Below are 20,469 nucleotides of genomic sequence, written 5' to 3'. Positions count from 1 at the left end.
TCCAGGGCTCCCCACAGAGTGGGGACATTCGTGCTTTCTGAAGTTGCCACAGACTTCCTTATCTTAGTCATCTTCAGGGCAAAACAGACGTGATATAAGAAATCACAAGCTAACCCGTAACACAGATGATAGAATTTTCTAGTAGGAGGGTAAAAAATGGACGATGGGCTTCAAACTACCTTTTCAAGTCACACTGAAAATACGGTACCAGTATTTATCTATATGAAGGCAGCACAGCGAGAGGACCTGCAGATGTTCTGTGTCTGTCTCAGCTCCGGAGCTAACCAGAGTGTAACGGATTTAATCTGTGCATACAACTGTGTGTGTGTGTGTGTGTGTGCGCGCGCGCGCACACACGACAGAACGTGTCACAGCACACTGAGTTACAAGTGCGTGTCACAGCACACTGCGTGACAAGCGTGTGAGGGCTCCTCTGCAATCGCGGCCCCATCCCTGTCCTCAGGTGGGTCATGCTTCCTGATGGTGTCCAGCACTCACACTGGGACACCTGATGTGGTCAGCACAGTGGGATGACAGCTAACAGGGAATGTACCAGACATGTTACGTGTGAACTGCATATTCTTACATGTCCCATAGGAACTAGATCCCTATAAAAAACCAAAACATCCTGGAAAAAAGTCAACAACGTTACTTTCAGGTTCATAATACAAAACTGAAAATAGACAGTATTAGAAGACCAGTAGTGTTATCAAGATGTAAGCAAGGACACCTTAAGCAGAAGAGTGCTTAAAGTAACATAAAACAAAATCATATTCAGAGTTCATCCAGAAATTTTCAAGTAAGTGTCCTCACCACTCACACAGCTGCCCAAAGACGATGCTGTACCCCATGCTGGGGGCAACCCTGTCCCTCTTCAGAGTGAAGACTCTGGCTGTGGCGACAATATCATCACTTTTGGTTTCTGATCTACGGGACTATCAACTGGCACCTGTAAAAATAATTGACACTGAAGAGATGTGCCACACCACACATATGCTATTTAACAGTTAATTGTTGAATTGATTAAAAAAAAAAAGTTGCTGGTTAAACAAGAATGGTTTTCCATTTGCGCTCTGTACGCGCAGAGCACAGCCATAAAAGTGTCTGTTACTTACGGCTTTAACATCACCATTCGTAAGTCCTGTGTTTATGTTGTGTCTTCGCAGATCAGACTTGATCAATGCTAGAAGAGAAGCACCAAGCGTTAGCAGGAACCCATCACCTCCTCCTTTTACCACACCGACCACACACAGGGTGTAGCTCTGCTATATCCAACAGCACTGCCGTAGCTGAGGAAAGACCTCAGCCTTTGACCCAATCAAGTCATTCATCAGCTAACAAATACAGCACATAAGTAAACAGGATGTAGTAATGAAAGGGAAAATGTGACTTCAGAATGGATGACAGCACTAGCTAACTAAAATAGAAAAATTCACGAGAAATTGGTATGTACAATGGGAACACAGTGAATTCAGTTCTGGGCAGGAGGCCCAAGATGCTCATATGTCCAAGTGGAAGGCTCATACACACATAAAAATGAGATAAATAATTTACATGATTTTTAAAAAGTTTTTCAAAAGAATTTACTCTTTTTTTTTTCTTTTTTGTATATAGGTGTGTGGCCTGCATGTATGTCTATGCAGTGCCAAAGAAAGCCAGAAGAGGGCATCAGATCCTCTGGACCAAGAGTGTTGTGAGCTACTGTCTGGATGCTGGAAATTGAAACTGGGTCCAGGGAACCATCTCTCCAGCCCGTTTTGTCTTATGCTAAGTAGTCGTGTTAAATTTGGGACCACCAAAATGAAAGGACAGACTCATATCCTGAGAAGAAACTGTTCATTCATTCTTGCGCTTGCATGTGCGCTCTCTCGCTCTCTCCCTCTCCCTCTCCCTCTCCCTCTCCCTCTCTCTCTCTCTTTTTCCAGACAATGTTTTTGTTTGGCAGCCCGTCACAAAGATCTGCCTGCTTTTGCCTCCTGAGTACTGGGATTAAAGGTACGTGCCACCATGCTCGACCTTCTTTTTATTTTTTATTTTTTATTTTTTTGAGACAGGGTTTCTCTGTGTAGCCTGTAGGCTGTCCTGGACTCACTTCGAAGCAGGCTATCCACGAACTCACAGAGGTCTGCCTGCCTCTGCCTCCCAGAGTGCTGCTGGGAAACTGAGAAGCAGCAATGCACAAAACTGAATACAGATAACACACACTGCAATTACCTGTTAAAATGATGCCTAAGAGCAGCCAGGCACAGAGGAAAATGTTTGCAGGCTTCGAGTCATTGTCTGACATGAGCTTTCCTTGAGCCAATGTGAACAGAATTCCAAATATCTAAAATAAAATTTGTGAAATAATTCTTATTAAGTTCGTTCCTTTAAGACACATGCAGAACCCTCTTTGACTGACTTTCCTTCTAGAAACAACCTCTGAAAAGCAGGACTATTTATCACAAAGCCAGGTCAAGCTCACTGCTCACTGACCACATAGCATTCACCTTGGATTTTGTGGTTTTGTTTGTTCTTTTTTTTTTTTTTTTTTTTTTTTTGGTTTTTCGAGACAAGGTTTCTCTGTGTAGCCTTGCCTGTCCTGGACTATGTAGACCAGGCTGGCCTTGAACTCACAGCGATCTGCCTGCCTCTGCCTCCCAAGTGCTAGGATTAAAGGCGTGCACCACCACCGCCTGGCTGTTTGTTTTTTGAGACAGAGTCTCATGTAGCCCAGGCTGGCCTCACACACTCTACATAGCTGAGACTAGCCTTGGATTCCTGGTCTTCTGGGTTCTACCGATCAACTGCTGGCAATTGCTGCCGCCACGCTTGGCTAACTGTCTCCGGTTAGAGCAAGCAGAGGATTACCTGTGCGGCGGCATTGAGGAGCCCAGAGGATGTGCCCTCAGACTCAGGGTACGTAATCTCAACAGCAAATTCAAAACCCAGGGGCAGGTAACCAGTCATGAAGAAGCTGGGAAAGAAAGATCACAAAACAGGAGGTTACAACAGGGCAGCCATTTGCATAGACAAGGCACATCTGTTTTCACCAGCTGCATACCACAGTCAGCTTAAGCTTTTTTGGTATAGTTCTGAGGAACTACATGTTTATATTTGCATAGCAGAACTCTTAGACTTTAAAATATCAAAAGATGGTAACGGGAAGATACAAGTGAGGGGATAACATTCAGGATGTGATCTGAATAAATTTAAAAAAAAATTTTTTTTTAAATTTTAAATACAAAAGAACCTTCAGAGGGCCTGTTAAACACTCCTTCACTATTGTAGACGCACGATGTCATTTCTCCTACACACCTGACACTCACCCAAGGATCCCGCCAGTAATAAACACCACAGAGATGTACTGAAGGTCCATCGTGAAAGTGAACACAAGCATTCCAATGAAAGACAAAATGTACACCATGAGAGTCGTCTGCCTAAAACAGAGACAAAACTGTTAGCGGTTCCTCCACATACAATAGTGTGGCCAGCTACCACTGCCCTCAGAGCTATAAGCCACCCCTTCTCATTGTAGATAATGTAGCTAGCGCAATGATGATTTTTCCACAGCAAGAACACTTCTTTTCGTAGCTCACTGTAGGAGCATAGAAAAAGACAAAATAAAGTCTGTCAGGAGCTGGGGCTCCCCAGGAAGGGCTCTTTTTAGAAATAACCTACTAGTGCAGAGCTAGGGGTAGAAGGCTCATAAGGCACTCACATTTTCAATGGTGAAATAAATAAGGCCAATAAAATAGAATACGCAGGTCACGGAAGGACTCGCTCCAAGTCTCACTCAGACACGATGGTACATGCTGCAATCCTGGCCGTCGGCAGCCTGAGTTACCTCATGAAACCCTACCTCTCTGACATCAATATACCCACAGCAGGGCACGCCGACTGTAACTTACTTGTAGGTTTTGGTGTAATCTAGCCATAAGCCACAGAGAATCGAGCCCACCATTCCAGCCAGCACCAGCGTCAGCCCAATCCTTCCAGCATTTACTTCTTCTCCCTAAAATAATTTGCATGAGATAATCAGATATTTCTAATTCAAACTGATGGTTCATATTCCCATACATTTACATAGTTAACTAAAATAATCATATGAAATCAAACACATAAAGCCGGGTGCAGTGGCACATATCTTTAATCCCAGCACTTGGAAGGCAGAGGCAGGCAGATCACTGTGAGTTCGAGGCCAGCCTGGTCTACAAAGTGAGTCCAGGACAGCTAGGGCTACACAGAGAAACCCTATCTTGAAAAACAAAACAAACAACAAACAAAAACAAAACTGGGTTCTCGGAGAGGGTGATCTATTGAAGGCATTCTATTTTAAAACAACAGCAACAACAACAAATATAAAATAATGCAAGAAGTAGAAAAGGAAACATTTGCTGGGTCTTCCATGGCTGTAAGATTCTGAAATCATTTGTTCATGTGCAGAAAGAGTTAAGGGCAAAGCTTTTATGGAGTAGGCATGCTGGCTCCTTTTAGACAGCGCCACAGACCTTGACGTTTAATCTTACGTTCCTTGTAAGGTTTTGCGCTTTTCTATATAACCAATTGAAAGCCTTGCCATACTGCTAATAATATTTACTCTCAAAGTATGCCTTACAAACTGGGCTAAGTGCGTTGAGTAAAAAGTATGGGAGACAGTGATTTTGGACTGAGTTCATGTACTACGTCCAGGAGGCCAGAGAACACTGGGACGGAACCACTTGTACCAGGTGCCACACCAGCCACCTGGGAACCTGGCCCCGTTGCTCTAACTGTGAGGCCTATCTATCTGCCTTTTGTTCCCCAAATCTGCATTCTTCAGCTTTTTCCACCTCAAGTTTTAATGGACTGCTGCAAATCTTTTATAACAACAAGCCACATCAGTTCATTTTAGGACCACGCTAATACAAATTATTTTGTTAAAGAAAGGGTCTTGGGGCCAGGGCGTGGTGGCACATGCCTTTGATTCCAGCACTCAGGAGGCAGAGGCAGGTGGATCTCTGTGAGTTCCAGGCCAGCCTGGTTTACAAAGAGAGTCCAGGACAGCCAGGGCCATTACACAGAAAAATTCTGTCTCAAAACAAAACAAAACAACAACAACAAAAAAAACGACAATAAAGAAAGAAAAAAGAAGGAGGAGGAGGAAGAGGGAAGGAAGGAAGGAAGGAAGGAAGGAAGGAAGGAAGGAAGGAAGGAAGGAAAAAAGGAAGGAAGAAAGCAAGCCAAGCATACAATATAAAAGCAGATTGCCAGGCATGGTGGCACATGCCTGTTATCCCAGCACTGGGGAAACAGAGGCAGGGGAGTCACTCCAAGTTCCAGGACAGCTGGTCTACATGGGGGAGCTTCAGACTAGCCGGAGTTCCACTGCAAGTCCGTCCCAGAAAACAAAACAACAGAAGCTCACCTCATAGGATGCCAATATTATCTGATTCAATAATGTTGAAAGTGAGTAAAACGCTCCAGTCATGATGCCTAGAGAAAAAATAAACAAACAAACGTTAAGCTCACCAGTCTATGAAACAACACGGAATGCTATGTAACATGTGTAATGTGCAATGTCCTTAGCCCGTAAAGAGGCCTAAGCACCACCCCTGCTCCTGCTGGATTTGACACTAGATCTGCACTGGAATCTGGGCCTCCCACACAGGCGGACCAAAGGTGATGGAACCTTCAAGAGTGTGGACCTAGGGCTAGGAGATGAGGCTCAGGGGCCTCAGAAAGATTCATTTGGGTCTCGAGGGGTGAGTCAGTCATTAGTTGAAGAGGTTTTTATAAGGCCACCAAACACATTGGTCTATTTGGCACAAAGTCAAATTTCATCCCTGTCAAGGTGCTCCCAAGGGCTCCTCACCAGAGATGACGAGATGGGGCTACCTGGTTTTGAACTTTCGGCCTCCAAAGGCATGAGATAAATAAACCTCTTTTCCAACCCTGGGTATTTTGTTGCAGTAACAGGAAATAGAAAACAGGGTTTTGTTACAACACATTATTTGATTCAGGCATGCGGATCAGAAATCATCTCCACAGGTAACTATGCATATGGCAACCATTCCGGCAACATGCATTTATTATGAGCTACAGCCAACAGTGGCTAAAAGCGAGACAGGGCTCACCAATAGTGTTTGCCTAGTGTGCATAAGGCCCTCAGGTTGATTTCTAGCACCACACCACCACTAAACAAACAAACAAAAAAAACAACAAGTCTTAAGAAAAAACCCACCTCATTATTAACGGCATAACAAAATACTTGCTTCAGAGACCTAACTGTTGTATCAACGACTAAGAGATAAGATAAGAGAATAAAAGAGCATAGGAAAAAACAGCTGGTTATCAGGAATCCCATGCGCAGCCTCAAGCCCTCGTGTGCCCTCCTCACAGGGGCTACACTGGTGACCTAGCTGCTCAAAGCCTGGTGCGCCCTCCTCACAGGGGCTGGACTGGTGACCTAGCTGCTCGAGACTTAAAACTGTTTCATTCTCTTTTACTATGAACTACTCAGGCACACAGAGACTGCGCAGAATAACACACTCTCTCACCACTGACTTTTATCAGACATTCTGCTGATTTTACTTTAGATTCATTCTCCCATCCCTACTCTTTCTTACCTTCATCTGGCATTTTTAATTTCATGTGTGTATTCATGGACAATTAGAATTATTCTCCATATAAACTTTATAAATAGTATTCATCTGTAACTTGGTCTTACCACTCAATTGTTTGTTTTGTGGTTCCTGGTGACACTTTTTGTTTTAGTTCATTGTTTTTTCTCTACTGTGTAACAGTCCATAGAATGAATATATTTCAATTCAGTTACCTGTTGTTTTATCAAAAGAAATTTTAACACCCAACTCCCTGGTTTTTACTATTTAAAATAGGTATAGTTGATGTTAAGATTTTACTTTTGAACACAAAGGTGGATTTCTGTAAATATATAGCTGCAAGCAGAACCACACTCTGGACATAACACTCCACCAGGGCTCAAAACCGCGTACAGCGCTTCTCTGGGATCTACTTTTTTTTTTTTTTCCTATTTAAAAAACATTTTTTAAAATCCCTTAGGTACTTTTGCTTTTATCTCAAGACTTAATGTTCATGACTATGCTATGGAGTCTATGAATCAACCTTATTAATATTCAACCCACTAGTTTCAATAGAAAGACTGCAGAGTGCGGGAAGTCATGGGTACTCACCGTAACTGACCAGCAGGAGAACGAAGGGGATGTTTTTGAACAGGTTCCAAACAGAGCTCTTGTAGGAGTACTTTCCAGGGGGGCTGTCCTGAAGCACTGCCTGAGCCTGACTCGGTGGGAAAGGAGGCTTTTCCTTGAATGCTGAGCACACGTATAAGAAGGATTACATAAGGATTACACATGACTAAGTATGTATAGTACACCCACTAACCACACATAATTAAGTATATGCATCTTTCCCAGTGAGAGAACAAAATTCAGTTTAGGACTAAAGAGGTAGTAAAGGTCTTCTATGGCTTCTAAGTGAAGAATACCTTGCCATTATCCTCTTAGTGCAAAGTAAAACTCAGAGATCTGACCAATTCACCTGAGCTGGCAAACACTAGCAACAAGACCGCCTTTGCCACCGGTTATTCCGTTTTTAGTTAATCCAGATCACTGCTTACTACAGCAAGGATTTGGCTTTTAAATCCAGTCACTTGGGAGTGACAAATGCTTGGATTCAGTGACTTTCACAGTCAGGAGGTTTTCATACAACCACGCCTCCACTACCACAGATCCCAGGCGTGCATACAGCAACCATCAGAGTGTTCACAAAAAATGTACACCTTACAACTAACAGGGCAAATTCAAAAGGCAAAAAGTAATGTTTTCTAAAAACCCTGACTTCTGCTTTCCCCCTGCCTGCCTCCTCCCTGGTCTCTGACCACTAACCCCTGCGTGGCCCTGCCCCTCCCCCTCCTCCCTGGTCTCTGACCACTAACCCCTGCGTGGCCCTGCCCCTCCCCCTCCTCCCTGGTCTCTGACCACTAACCCCTGCGTGGCCCTGCCCCTCCCCCTCCTCCCTGGTCTCTGACCACTAACCCCTGCGTGGCCCTGCCCCTCCCCCTCCTCCCTGGTCTCTGACCACTAACCCCTGCGTGGCCCTGCCCCTCCCCCTCCTCCCTGGTCTCTGACCACTAACCCCTGCGTGGCCCTGCCCCTCCCCCTCCTCCCTGGTCTCTGACCACTAACCCCTGCGTGGCCCTGCCCCTCCCCCTCCTCCCTGGCTCATCATTTCCCCCTTTTCTCTTTTCCCTTCTCCCTTTCATAACAATTTCTTCTTGGTTGGAAGAGGCTTATTTTATTTTCAGTTTGAAGTGGGTTAAGTCTGATATCTCAGGTTATCAAGTGGAATCATTTGGAAATTTAAAATCAATCCTGATTTTGAGACTCCATGCAAAGCCCAATAGACAAAATCTCCAGGATGGAATGTGAGACTGCATTAAACACAAAATTCCTGATGTTTCCAATACATGACATGCATGAGAGTCAGCGGGGAAGGAAAAACAAACAATCTTTATAACTCCCATTACAAGTCATTTCTCCATTTACTGATAAAAACAGAAAATTAAAAGGTTTTGTTGCAAGAACTTTTAATTACAGTTTTAGTTACATTGTAACTAAGTATGCTTTTATTTCAGAGCTCAGCCTAATTCAAGAGGACACAGGACTCATGGGTACCTATTTGTAGCATCCTTACATCGGTGCCTGGCGGACACAAAGCCTTTAGCTGCTCAAAGTCTTCTTCCTCTCTCCCTGTCTGATCCTGTGTCTGCCTTGCAAGGCTCTCTGTATCCTCGCTGGGTAGGAGACATGTCTTTTCTTTTCTTTTTGGTTTTTGGAGAAAGGGTTTCTCTGTGTAGCTTTGGCTGGCCTGGACTCACTTTGTAGACCAGACTGGCCTTGAACTCACAGCGATCCGCCTGCCTCTGCCTCCCGAGTGCTGGGATTAAAGGCGTGTGCCACCACACCCAGCTTGACATTTCTTTTATTAACATAGTGAATACGAAACTTTCACAGTTTCAGACTGTAGATAACTGAGTCATGAGTCTCTAGCGAGCCTTAAGTTTCTTTTCTAGGTTTAATTTACTACAAGAAAACAAGTGAAAATGAGGCAGATATGAACTCAAAATTCCACATAAAGTAAAAGCGATTCTCACCAGTCCTTAACTCTACTTAAGACTGACTTTCCAAATACAAGTGTCATCTCTTATCGGGAAGTCAGACTTGAGCTCCGAGAAGGGAGAGAGAGACAAGAGACCATCTGTTCATGACCTGTTCCTGTTGAGTAGCTATCTCACAGGAGGAAGTGTGGCCTTTCTTCCTTCCTTTGAAATGGAAACTCTTTTTGTTTGGTTGGTTGGTTGGTTGTTTTTGTTTTGTTCCCAGACAGGGTTTCTCTGTGCAGCCTTGGCTGCCTTGGACTCGCTTTGTAGCCCCAAACTCACAGAGATCCTCCTGCCTCTGCCTCCTGAGTGCTGGAATTATGAGTGTGCACCACCACACCAGGCTGGAAGCTCTTTTTTCCACTAAAAATATGTACCAATAAAAGAACTGATTATGAAATTCAAATAGCAATTACTCTCCACTAGGCATTAGGCAGTGAAGGCCCCAAAGCTTCAAGGGCATGGCACTCACAAGGCTCCCCTGGTGGTAAAGAACCAGCCGTCAGGGCTGCGCAGAGCCCTTCCACTGCTGCCTGTGACCCAGACACCACACACTGCCTTATTAGAGCCACACGTGTGGACTCTGCCGCCGCCCTGTCTTACTGCACGTCTCAGTTTTAGGTTCTCCTTCATTAAATGGAAATGACAGTGACAAGTTGCTATAAAGATACAAATATGTAAAAATTTGTAATTATCAAGTGCTACCCAAAATACATTTTGTCTTTTGAAGGATATTCATTTAAAGTGGAATGCGCTGGTACACACCTTTAATCCCAGTACTTAGGAGGCAGAGGCAGATATATCTCTGTGAGCTCAAGGCCAGCTGGTCTACATAGTGAGTTCCAGAACAGCCAGGGCTACTAACTCTACACAGAGACCAAAAATAAAAAATAAATACAATATTGATTTTTTTATATAAATATAAATCATATAAATCAGACTTTGAGCAAGAGCTTGAAATACTTATAGACTAAGTAAGCAAAATGTATTTCTATTAAGTTTTACAGGCATGTAGACATCTTGAATAGAAGAATCAAAGTACAATCTTGTGTTTAAGTAGACTAATATTAAATTAGATGCTATTGCTTTTGGTGTCATCAACTTACTTAGTGACTAAAGTTTTTAACTTATACACCTGAGTTAAACTATATAGTTTAAGGCTAGAGAAATGGCTCAGTGGTTAAGAGTGCCGCCTGCTCTTCCAGAGGTCCTGAGTTCAATTCTCAGCAACCACATGGTGGCTCACAACCATCTATAATGTGATCTGATACCCTCTTCTACAGATAAAGCACTCATATGCAATAAATAAAATAAATAAAGCTTTAAAAAACTATATAGCTTAATGCTGACGTACATGATTTTAAATTTAAGAGCATTACCATTTCTTAGAAGAAATTTGAAAATTAAAATGTTTGTATCCACAGAAGCTCACACATGATGAGTCTGACCCTGCTTGTTTACTAACCATGACACTTGGCAAATTAAATTTTCTTTTTCTTTTTTTTTCCCCCTTTTGGTTTTTTTGAGACAGGGTTTCTCTGTGTAGCCCTGCCTGGCCTGGACTTTGTTTGTAGACCAGGCTATTCTCGAACTCACAGAGGTCAGCATGTCTCTGCCCTCCCAAGTACTGGGATTACAGGTGTGCGCCGCCACATCTGACTAAATCAAATTTTCTTACGTGTGTGAACTTCAGTACGATGGGAATGAGTACGATACTTCCCAAAGGACCTTAAGGACTAATGAGAAGCAATCCATGTGGGGTGTGTTTGGGACCCATCTGCCGTCCACATGTGGGAGGCCAAGGTGGCTCCAGTGGGAAGCCAGGCTTAGCTCCTCGGCATCCCTGATGGGTGACACTCATGTGCACGCCCCGTGAGGACGGAAGGAGGGTTACACAAAGTGAACCTTTAAGGAAGTCTACGAGGGGCTGCCGACTCTTGTTCGATACGTGTCACACTGCTAAAAACTGTAGTCTATGTCCATAAAGTATATGGATTTGGCTGAACTTCTTAGCAAGTTTCAGTAAACTTTAGACAGATGTAACACCACCTGTCCTAGTAAGTAAGGAGCTGTAAGTAAGAATTTTTCAAATTCAGTTTTCTTCCACAGCAAATACTGAGTATAATGACATGAGTCAGCTTTCTACTGACTGTCACAATTTTCACACAACAACTATATATAATCTTGCTTTTTTGTTTTTTGAGACAGGGTCTCATGTAGCCTAGGCTGGGCCTGAACTAGCTAAGTAGCCAAGGATGACCTCGAGCTCCTGATCCTCCTGCCTCTAACTCCCAAGTGTTGGAATCATAGTCTGTAACACCATGACTAAGTCTCACTTTGCTTTTATACTGTGTATAGAGTCAAATTCAAAACTGCAGGACACTAAAACACGCTTGAAAATGAGCTTTTTTATCCCGTTGCTGCCACACCTCCAGGTCTATTTCTACTGTCAACCCCTAAGCCTCAGGCACATTGATAACTAGATATACAAATAGCTCACTCTTTAACTTCTCAAACTACAAAAGATAATAAACCAATAATCATATCTATTTTATTGCTCTTCTTCCTGACTTTAAAAACGAAAAACCTATTTGTAACAGTTTACAAATAAACCGTGCTGTGAATGCAGTGCCAGCGAAGGCCTGAAAAGGAGGCCAGGTCCCTGGTGCTGGACCGACAGGCTGTGATCCACCCGGTCGCACGGGTGCTGAACACAACCTGGGTTCTCTGCAAGAGCAGCAAGTGTTCTCAGCTGTGGAGCCAACTCGCCAGCCCCCTTCATAAAGATGCCTTATATAATTATTCATTTCTGGTGAGGAGACACTTAACTAAAAATTCAGTTAAGATGGAAGCCTGAGGTTTATATGATTATATATCAATGGATGAAAGAAAGGCGATACCTAACCTTTCTCTAAAATGTCTAAAAGCACTACTTCCTTCTTCATCAAAGGAACCAAGTGTACCAACCGGAAGAGCAGATTTTGTTTGGTTGTTTGGTTGTTTTGTTTTGTTTTTCCAGGCAAGGTTTCTCTATGTTATCTTGGCTGTTTTGGACTCGCTTTGTAGACCAGGCTAGCCTCAACTCAGCAATCTGCCTCCTGAGTGCTGGGATTAAAGGTGTGCGCCACCACGTTTGGGGGAAGAGCACATTTAAGAGGGCCCCTCACCAGTATAGATTTCCTTTAAAACTTTGTTAAAAGACAAAAAACAGTACAAGAAAACCTTGTTCTTTTTCAGCAGTGTGCATACTTCAAATATGCCACTTCCTGACTAATTGCAAACATAAAAACTGAAAAGCCAACTGCACGTACTAGCATACCTCAGATGCTGCTGAGAGAACACTCTGTTCATTATCTCAAGGGAAACTGCAGCTGTGGGCTGAGCTTCCTACACCTGATCCTGCAGCTCATCTACCTGGCCAGCAGCAGACATGTCTCTGAAAACTCAACTTCAGATCTGGAGATCATAAAATATGAGGTTTTCATTGATATTATAGCCAAGGTACATTTTTAGAATGAAAATCTAAAACCTCCAACTATAACACAGTTTAACTGTAAATGTTTATTACAAAAATGGTCTGTGAACTTCACAGTTCCTTCCTAATCAAATCCATTTAAGAGATACTGAACGCCTCACAGTTACAGCAGCAGCAGTATATGTTAGATACACCTTGCCTATCTTCTCCCCTGAAACCAAAATTGCTTCCCCTTAAATTTAAAAAAAAAAAAAAAAAAAAAAAAAAAAAAGCAGACCTTCCCAAAGCTTCTTCCAAGCTGGTGATGGCTGCTTGCAGCTGTCTGACTGACTCCTTCAAAAGACAGGCCCAGACGAGAGGACTCGGGGACGCATGACGGCAACCAGGTTTTGCTGAAGTGGCCTAACAAGCAGATAGTTGCCACAGTTTGAAATCCTGAACAGCTCAATGCTGCCCAGGATCAACATTTCTAACCCCGTTAATTTTAAACTGAGGCTCTCTGGGGAAATTTCTTATTAAAGGGAAGGTGGTAGCCCATCTGTGCCATTTCAGAGCATGACAAAAACAAGCTACACACCACACGGATGAACACGGGAAGGGCAGCCAGGCAACATGTTTGAAATGGACACTCAATAAGTTGAGTTAGTAGGAAGGTAAATAGGGTTGATTAGTTTTCAAACTCTCTAGAGTGTTAAAAATGAAACAAAGCAAAATAAAACAAAACCCACAGTGGACCAAAACATATTCCCGAACGCTGTTCCACTCATCCTAGGCAAGACATTGCATGGCAGGACAAACCAGCAGGGAAGCATTATCAGTAAAACTGTTCAGGGTTAGTTGTTATTCTCAGATGCTTGTCATGCATTTATCTAAGCCTTAGGACAAACAATTTACTTACCAATTACTGTTAAAAAAAATAAAACCGTGGAGGTGACTGCTGTTCCGTAAAACATGGTGCTGATGTTATAAGCCAGCTCTGTGTTATTCTGTGTGTTGGGCACTAAAACAGGTGGTAACAAAAAGCCGACTGCAGTTCCAAGCTGTAAAATAAACAGTCCTGTTAACTGCTATTAGTAGGGCAAAGAGTAAATGCTGACGGTTTATCAGAACATTCAGAAAAACAGTCGTATGGGCAAAGGTGCATTGCAAACCCCAGGGACCCTGCTAATGTCTTTGCCACTGCTGTATTAGTTCCAAACTTCTCCCTATGTCTGATAAGGGAATAAGAACTCATACAACATAAAGTATTTCCAAATTAATTCTGATAAGGAGCTAGCATCCATAACAAAGAACTTTTACAACAAAGTGAGTCCAGGACAGTCAAGGCTACACAGAGAAACCCTGTCTCAAAAACCAGAAGATAAAATAAAATAAAAAATAGAGAATTTTTACAACCCGACAGCAAAAAGATAAGAATCCTAATGTTAAATGGGCAAAAGACTTGAAAAGACACTTCTCCAAAGAAGACACAAAAACAGCTAAGAATATGAAAAACAAACAAACAAAAAGCAAATGTTAATACCACATTGTTAAGGGGAAATATAAAGCAAAATTACGGGCCGGGCATGGTGGTGCACGTCTTTAATCCCAGCACTCTGGAGGCAGAGGCAGGCAGATCGCTGTGAGTTCGAGGCCAGCCTGGTCTACAAAGTGAGTCCAGGACAGTCAAGGCTACACAGAGAAACCCTGTCTGGAAAAACCAAAAAAAAAAAAGCAAAATTACAATGAGATTCCATCTTACATCCACTAAGATGAATGTGATTATAAGAACAGAACAGTCTGGTAAGAAGGTAAGAACAGAAAATAAGTCTTTACAAGGATGGAAGAAATTGGAAAGCCACTACAGACACAGTTGGCAATTTCTTCACATGTTTAACATAGAACTGAAATCTGATATTTCAATTCCACTTGTAGGTATATGCACAAAAACTAAAAAAACAGGTATTCAAATAAGTATACACTAATATTCCCAGCAATCCCATTCACAAATATGTTCCCTTTTTTTGTACATCGGTATTTTGCCTGAATTTCTGAGAGATTGGATCCACTGAAACCGGGGTTCGGGTAATTGTGAGGATTCATGTGGACACTGGGAATCAAACTCAGGTCCTCCGGAAGAACAACTGAGGTTCTTAACCGCTGAGCCATCTCCCCAGCCTCCATTCACAAATTTAAAACATGGTAATAACCTAAATGTTTAGCTGGTATGTTCACACAACGCAGTGCATTCATCTGTAAGAAGCACTGATGTAGTACTACACTGTGAACTTTGAAAACATGACAAAGAACTCAGATACAAAAAGTCACTCATACAATTTCACCTATATAAAATATTCAGCATAGACAAATCCATACAGAAAGCAATTAGGGGCCGGCAAGATGGCTCAGTGGTTAAGCACTTGGCACACAAGCACAAGGACCAGAGGACTAATCCCAGCACCCATAACAATCTAGGCATGGTCCTGTGCACATACACCTGTACCCACAACTCTGGGCGTGGGGACAGGATGGTCCCTAGGGCCTGCTGGCTGACAGCCTCACTGAGAAACCTAAACTCCAGGTTTATGAGAGACTCTCTCCCAAAGAATAAGATACAGAGTGACAGAGGGATTCCAAAATCCTCCTCTGGTTTTCAAGTGTGCACTCACCCAACCACTTCCCTCCTACATGTATATGTGTACACACACACACACACACACACACACACACACACAGTGTGCACTCACCCAACCACTTCCCTCCTACATGTATATGTGTACACACACACACACACACACACACACACACAGAGTGTGCACTCACCCAACCACTTCCCTCCTACATGTATATCTGTACACACACACACACACACACACACACACACACAGTGTGCACTCACCCAACCACTTCCCTCCTACATGTATATGTGTACACACACACACACACACACACACACAGTGTGCACTCACCCAACCACTTCCCTCCTACATGTATATCTGTGCGCACACACACACACACACACACACACACACACAGTGTGCACTCACCCAACCACTTCCCTCCTACATGTATATCTGTACACACAAACACACACACACACACACAGTGTGCACTCACCCAACCACTTCCCTCCTACATGTATATCTGTACACACAAACACACACACACACACAGAGTGTGCACTCACCCAACCACTTCCCTCCTACATGTATATCTGTGTACACACACACACACACACACACACACACACACACACACACACAAATGAAGAAATTTTTAAAAAAGAAAGTAACTGCGCAATTACAAAGGAATGGAAAACTGGGGAAATGAAGTGAAAAACTGAGTAATGATCTTAAAAACATGGACATCTCAGCACTTGGGAGGCAGAGGCAGGTGGATCGCTGTGAGTTCGAGGCCAGCCTGGTCTACAAAGTGAGTCCAAGACACCCAAGACTACACAGAGAAACCCTGTCTCAAAAAACCAAACCAAACCAAAACAAAACAAAAAACATGGACATCTGTAAATATGTAAATGATATGTAAATGACATGCGAGAGACAGAGATAAGTGCTACAGGGAGAAATAGAAATGGTATACTGAGAAAGTGACTAAGTAACTGAATCAAGAAAGCTGCCGGCTTTTAGAAATGAAGAGGGCTTAGTGGTCGTAAGCATGCAGTCTACAATCTGAACAGGGGGAGTGTTCTAAGCACAGGGAACCAAGGTTTCTGCAAAGGCCCTTGTGCAAGTGCAAGCTTGGCATTGTTTAAGAAACCAGAGAAGAGCAGGGCACAGTGCCGCATGCCCTTAATCCCAGCACTCACTCGGGAGGCAGAGGCAGACAGATCGCTGTGAGTTCGAGGCCAGCCTGGTCTACAAAGTGACTCTAGGACAGCCAAGGCTACACAGAGAAACTGTCTTGAAAAAAGAAAAACAAAAAACAAAGAGATCAGAGAAGATACATTGTAAGTTTTGCAGTTCATTGTAAACGCTTCACCTTTAGTCAGTACTTTGGGAAACCACTGCCAAGTATAAAGCGCCTGTATTTTCAAAGGTTCTTTCTAGAGTCCTGAGACGTCACGGGCCATCATTCAGGAAGCAGACGCGCTTAGCTGTGAACAAGCTGTACTAGTACCTTTGGAAAATGAGTTCATTCCTTAAAGTTTCAATTTCCCTACTTATCAAGTGGGGAAACTAATAGTTCCTAAACTTATAATATTAAGTTAACTGCACAAAATCACTTTACTGTCTCCAAGCTCTTAGTGACTGTGTGCTGCTGCTTAGGGACTGCATGACCACTCCCTAAGAAAGGCTGAAATGTACACGTGGTCCCAAAAACAACTGTCCGGCTGTAAGAGCCAAGGACGGGATGAGAAGCCCCTGGGAGAATACAGAAAGAGCCAGAAAAGTGCTGAGAAGAGGGAATTCCACCTACAAGGAAATGTACCCACTTATTACCCATAAAATTAATATTTCATAGATATGGAATTTTTGTTATGCTTATTTTGTTATGCTTAATGAAGCATTAATCTTGAATATAATTTAGAAACAAAAATATCTTTCTAAACATAAAGAAACAACCAATCAAAATATCAATAATAACTTATTTTGGATACACAGCAATTATAGTTTAAGAAACCCTTTCTTCTGCATTTTTAGAAAAATTCAGTAAATCTAACAAAATAAGCACACATGTTTAGTATTTGGGGGCATTTTAAACCTTGATCTTGACCCGGTGAGACTTGAAGAAAGAAAGTAACAGTCTCTGGTTTCACAATTGCATGGAGCAACATATGAATAACAACAGATTTTTTTCAAACTAGATTTCCTTTAATTGAATGAATACTAAGGATCATTTACAGGTGACATTTACAGTGGTGACAAAAATACCAGGCACCATGAGTGCCCTCCATTAAGACTTTAAACTACAGTAAGAGAACCAGCCTAAAATTAACAAATGGGAACATAACAGTTGTGGGTCATTTCGGTGTTTGGGAGGCCTGCCAGGGGTACACGGTGAATTCCAGACCAGCCTGCCCTACAGAGTGGAAGAAACACTGTTTCTAAATAAATAACACTAACACACACACACATACACACACACACACACACACACACACACACACACACACACACACACACACACCTAGCCTAGAATCGCTCCTGGAATTCTAGTGGCATTTGAATGAATGATGGTCATTCCTTAAGGGAGCCTTGGCATCCTTACTAAACCACTCACCATTCCACGATCAGTGGTTTGCTTTCCACCTCCTGACAGTTAAGAACGGATAACTGGACTCAGTAATACTACCAAGTCTTTATCGCCAGAACAGTTATTGGACATTCACTTATACGTGTGCATTAGGTGCCGAACTGGGCTGAGTACTAGTACAATTAAACAGGGGCTGTTCCAAGGACATTCAATATGGAAACAAACTTCCTAGAACTCAACACCTTTCTTCTGCAGAGGTGACAAAAATACCTACGCTTCCACGCGTGCCTATGTGTAGGCCAGAGGGAAAGCTTGGACGTCCTTTCTCAGGAGCTGTCCTCCCCACCCGTCAGTCAGTGCTGGCTGACAGAGAATACAACCAGGAGCCACCAAGCCCAGCTTTTCACGGTGCTGGAGCTCAGTCGTCACGCTTCTACCGAATGCACTTTACCCACACCGACCGTCGCCCCAGCCCTGCCTATGGCTTCCTTCCTACGGTCCTTAAAGGATCGCAGTATCTGATCGCTCCAGTCTTTACCTGATTGCCCAGCACTGCGGTGGCACAAGCCGTCGACACCTCCTTGGGTCCAAACCACACCGAGGCGATGCGGGAGGGCAAGCCCAGGATGAAGACCTGGGCCACGGAGCACAGGCTCTGCCCTACCATGGTGACCCAGAAGAGGTGCCGCTGCACGCTGCCGCACTTGACCCAGGCGCCCAGGCAGTTGAGGCCGGAGCCCAGCAGCGCTGTGAGCCGCAGGCCTCGCGTGTCCAGCAGCCAGGTGGCCGGGAAGATGAGGGGCACGTAGGCCAGCATGTACACCATGGACAGCCAGTTGATGTGCAGCGCCGACACGTCGTAGAAGCCCTCGAACACGTTGCTGATGATGCTGTACTGGATCCACTGGAAGGCGTTCACCAGGGAGTACAGGCTGAAGATGAGCAGCACCACGAAGCGCCGCGGCGACAGCGCCGTGCGCGGGGAGCGCGCGGGGCACGGGACGTCCTCCGCGCCGTCCGCGGGCAGCAGCCGGGCCTGAGTCTCCTCCTCCGCCGCCGCCTGCAGGGCTTGCGGCCCGTCCGGGGCTCCCGCGACGTCGGGGCCGAGCCCGGGGCCTCCGTTCTGCGCCTCCCCGGCCGGGGCGCCCCTCGGCACCGGAAGGTATCCCTTCGCTAGCTGGTGCCCGGGAGCCACGGCCGGCCTCTCCTCGTCGTCGGGCCGCGCCATGGCCCCCCGCTCCCCGCCCCGCTGCCCCTGGGCCCTCCTCGCCGGTCCCGCCGCCCCTCCCGGTGCTGAGCGCCCGCCTGCCGGCCTTGCAGACTAGGTGGAGCTAGCTGCGCGCGGCCCCAGGCTCTCGCCGGCAGGCCCCGCCCCCAGAGCGTCGAGTAGTGCGTGGTGACGGCCCTCCAGCCAATCATTGGGCGCCTTCGCAGGCCGGGAAGCCAATCAGGGAGTTGCCGGGAAGAGGGGCGGGCTCAAGTGTGAGAGGCAGTCATGGGTAGCCCAGGTTGGATGCTGGAGCCCCCAGCTCCGGGTCATCTTTTGGGAGAGAGTGCCAGAAAGGGGTTCAGCGCAGCCTGAGAGAGAGAGGCTTCCTCAGAAGCAGGCCCTGGCGCGGTCGGAAGCCGCCCGCCCACGTCCACCCAGCGGACTGAAGGAAGGGATGATGGGCAGGTGCTTCCCCGGCCAACCTCTTGTTCACCATCTGTGACCAGCGTGTCTGTAGGCTGTCAGTGTTCTCGCACATCCTGGGGCCAGAAGAGGACAGAACTCCGGAAGTCTTGAGGGTCCTACTGGGCCACAGAGACAGCCTGCTACCCTTTGGAAAGCTATGTGTGCGAACACGAGGTGACAGGCGTAAAGATACACTCTCGCTCCCTCCTTCTCTTTTTTAGACAAGGTCTCACTGTGTAGCCCTGGCAGGCCCGGGACTCTGTGTAGACAGGTTGACCCCGAATTCATAGAGATCCACCTGTCTCATCTCCCTGAGTGTGTTGGGATTAAAGATGTGAGCCACCACGCCTAGCTGACAGTCTGTTTTATGGGCAAGGCACGGCTGTGGCACTACTCACGGTGTTTGCAGTTGCCTGCATAGGACCCGCACAAGACTAAGCCCATAACAGTCATGTGGAGAGAAGAGGGGAAATAAGAACAGTATGGGGCTACAGAGGGAGAAGCCATTGTTGCCTGTGCTCCAGGGAATAGCTCTTTGGTAAATGAATTCTGCCCCTGCCCCACGGGGTCTTCAAATGCAACCTGGGAGGGGGATGCAAGGCTGAAAAAGAGACAGGACAGGGAGCCACGAAGAAATGGGGGCAAGTCTGGATTCGGATCAAACCCCGTTTATTGAAATTTTTCACAGAGTTTTTATAGGGTCTCAGAAAGGCAAGGGCAGGGTTACTATGGAAACCTAATGGCAGCTATTCTGCTCTCTAGCCCGGTAGTAAAAACTTTAAGATAAGGGAGTAAACTTTGAGAGAACGTAGCTGATAAACAAGTGGGTTCCTAGGAGCTAATGAGGATGATCTGCTATATATCTCAGTAGTAAAAACTTCAAGTATAGGGAGGTAAGTTCTGAGAAATGCAGGTGCAGAGGTAAGGTAAACAAGTGGTTTGTCGGGACAGGGACTGAGTGGTGTGGCC

At 44.9% G+C, this 20,469-nt stretch overlaps 1 protein-coding gene across 2 annotated transcripts; it reads right to left on the bottom strand.

The window, feature by feature from the left end:
• Positions 1-384: 384 nt before the first annotated feature.
• FLVCR1 (FLVCR choline and heme transporter 1) lies at positions 385-19,176 on the bottom strand. 2 transcript variants are annotated; one of them, XM_084788602.1, is made up of 10 exons: positions 18,364-19,176; positions 13,534-13,675; positions 7,173-7,313; positions 5,387-5,454; positions 3,891-3,994; positions 3,309-3,419; positions 2,851-2,956; positions 2,215-2,326; positions 1,116-1,183; positions 385-949 (listed from the first exon to the last, which is right to left on the bottom strand). In XM_084788602.1, exons 1-10 carry the CDS (start codon positions 19,051-19,053, stop codon positions 875-877), a joined length of 1,617 nt encoding a protein of 538 aa, XP_084644728.1. In that variant the 5' UTR covers positions 19,054-19,176; the 3' UTR covers positions 385-874. The 2 variants fall into 2 exon arrangements, 1 of the variants encoding a protein (XP_084644728.1); XR_014780465.1 differs by lacking the exons at positions 385-949; positions 1,116-1,183; positions 2,215-2,326; positions 2,851-2,956; positions 3,309-3,419 and adding an exon at positions 12,913-13,037 and having other exon boundaries at positions 3,925-3,994.
• Positions 19,177-20,469: the final 1,293 nt, after the last annotated feature.

Source organism: Acomys minous, assembly GCF_964271855.1.
Source record: "Acomys minous genome assembly, chromosome: 1".
NCBI classification, from domain to species: domain Eukaryota; kingdom Metazoa; phylum Chordata; class Mammalia; order Rodentia; family Muridae; genus Acomys; species Acomys minous.
The sequence above is the reverse complement of the archived record's forward strand: the minus strand, read 5'-3'. Positions and strand labels throughout refer to the sequence as shown.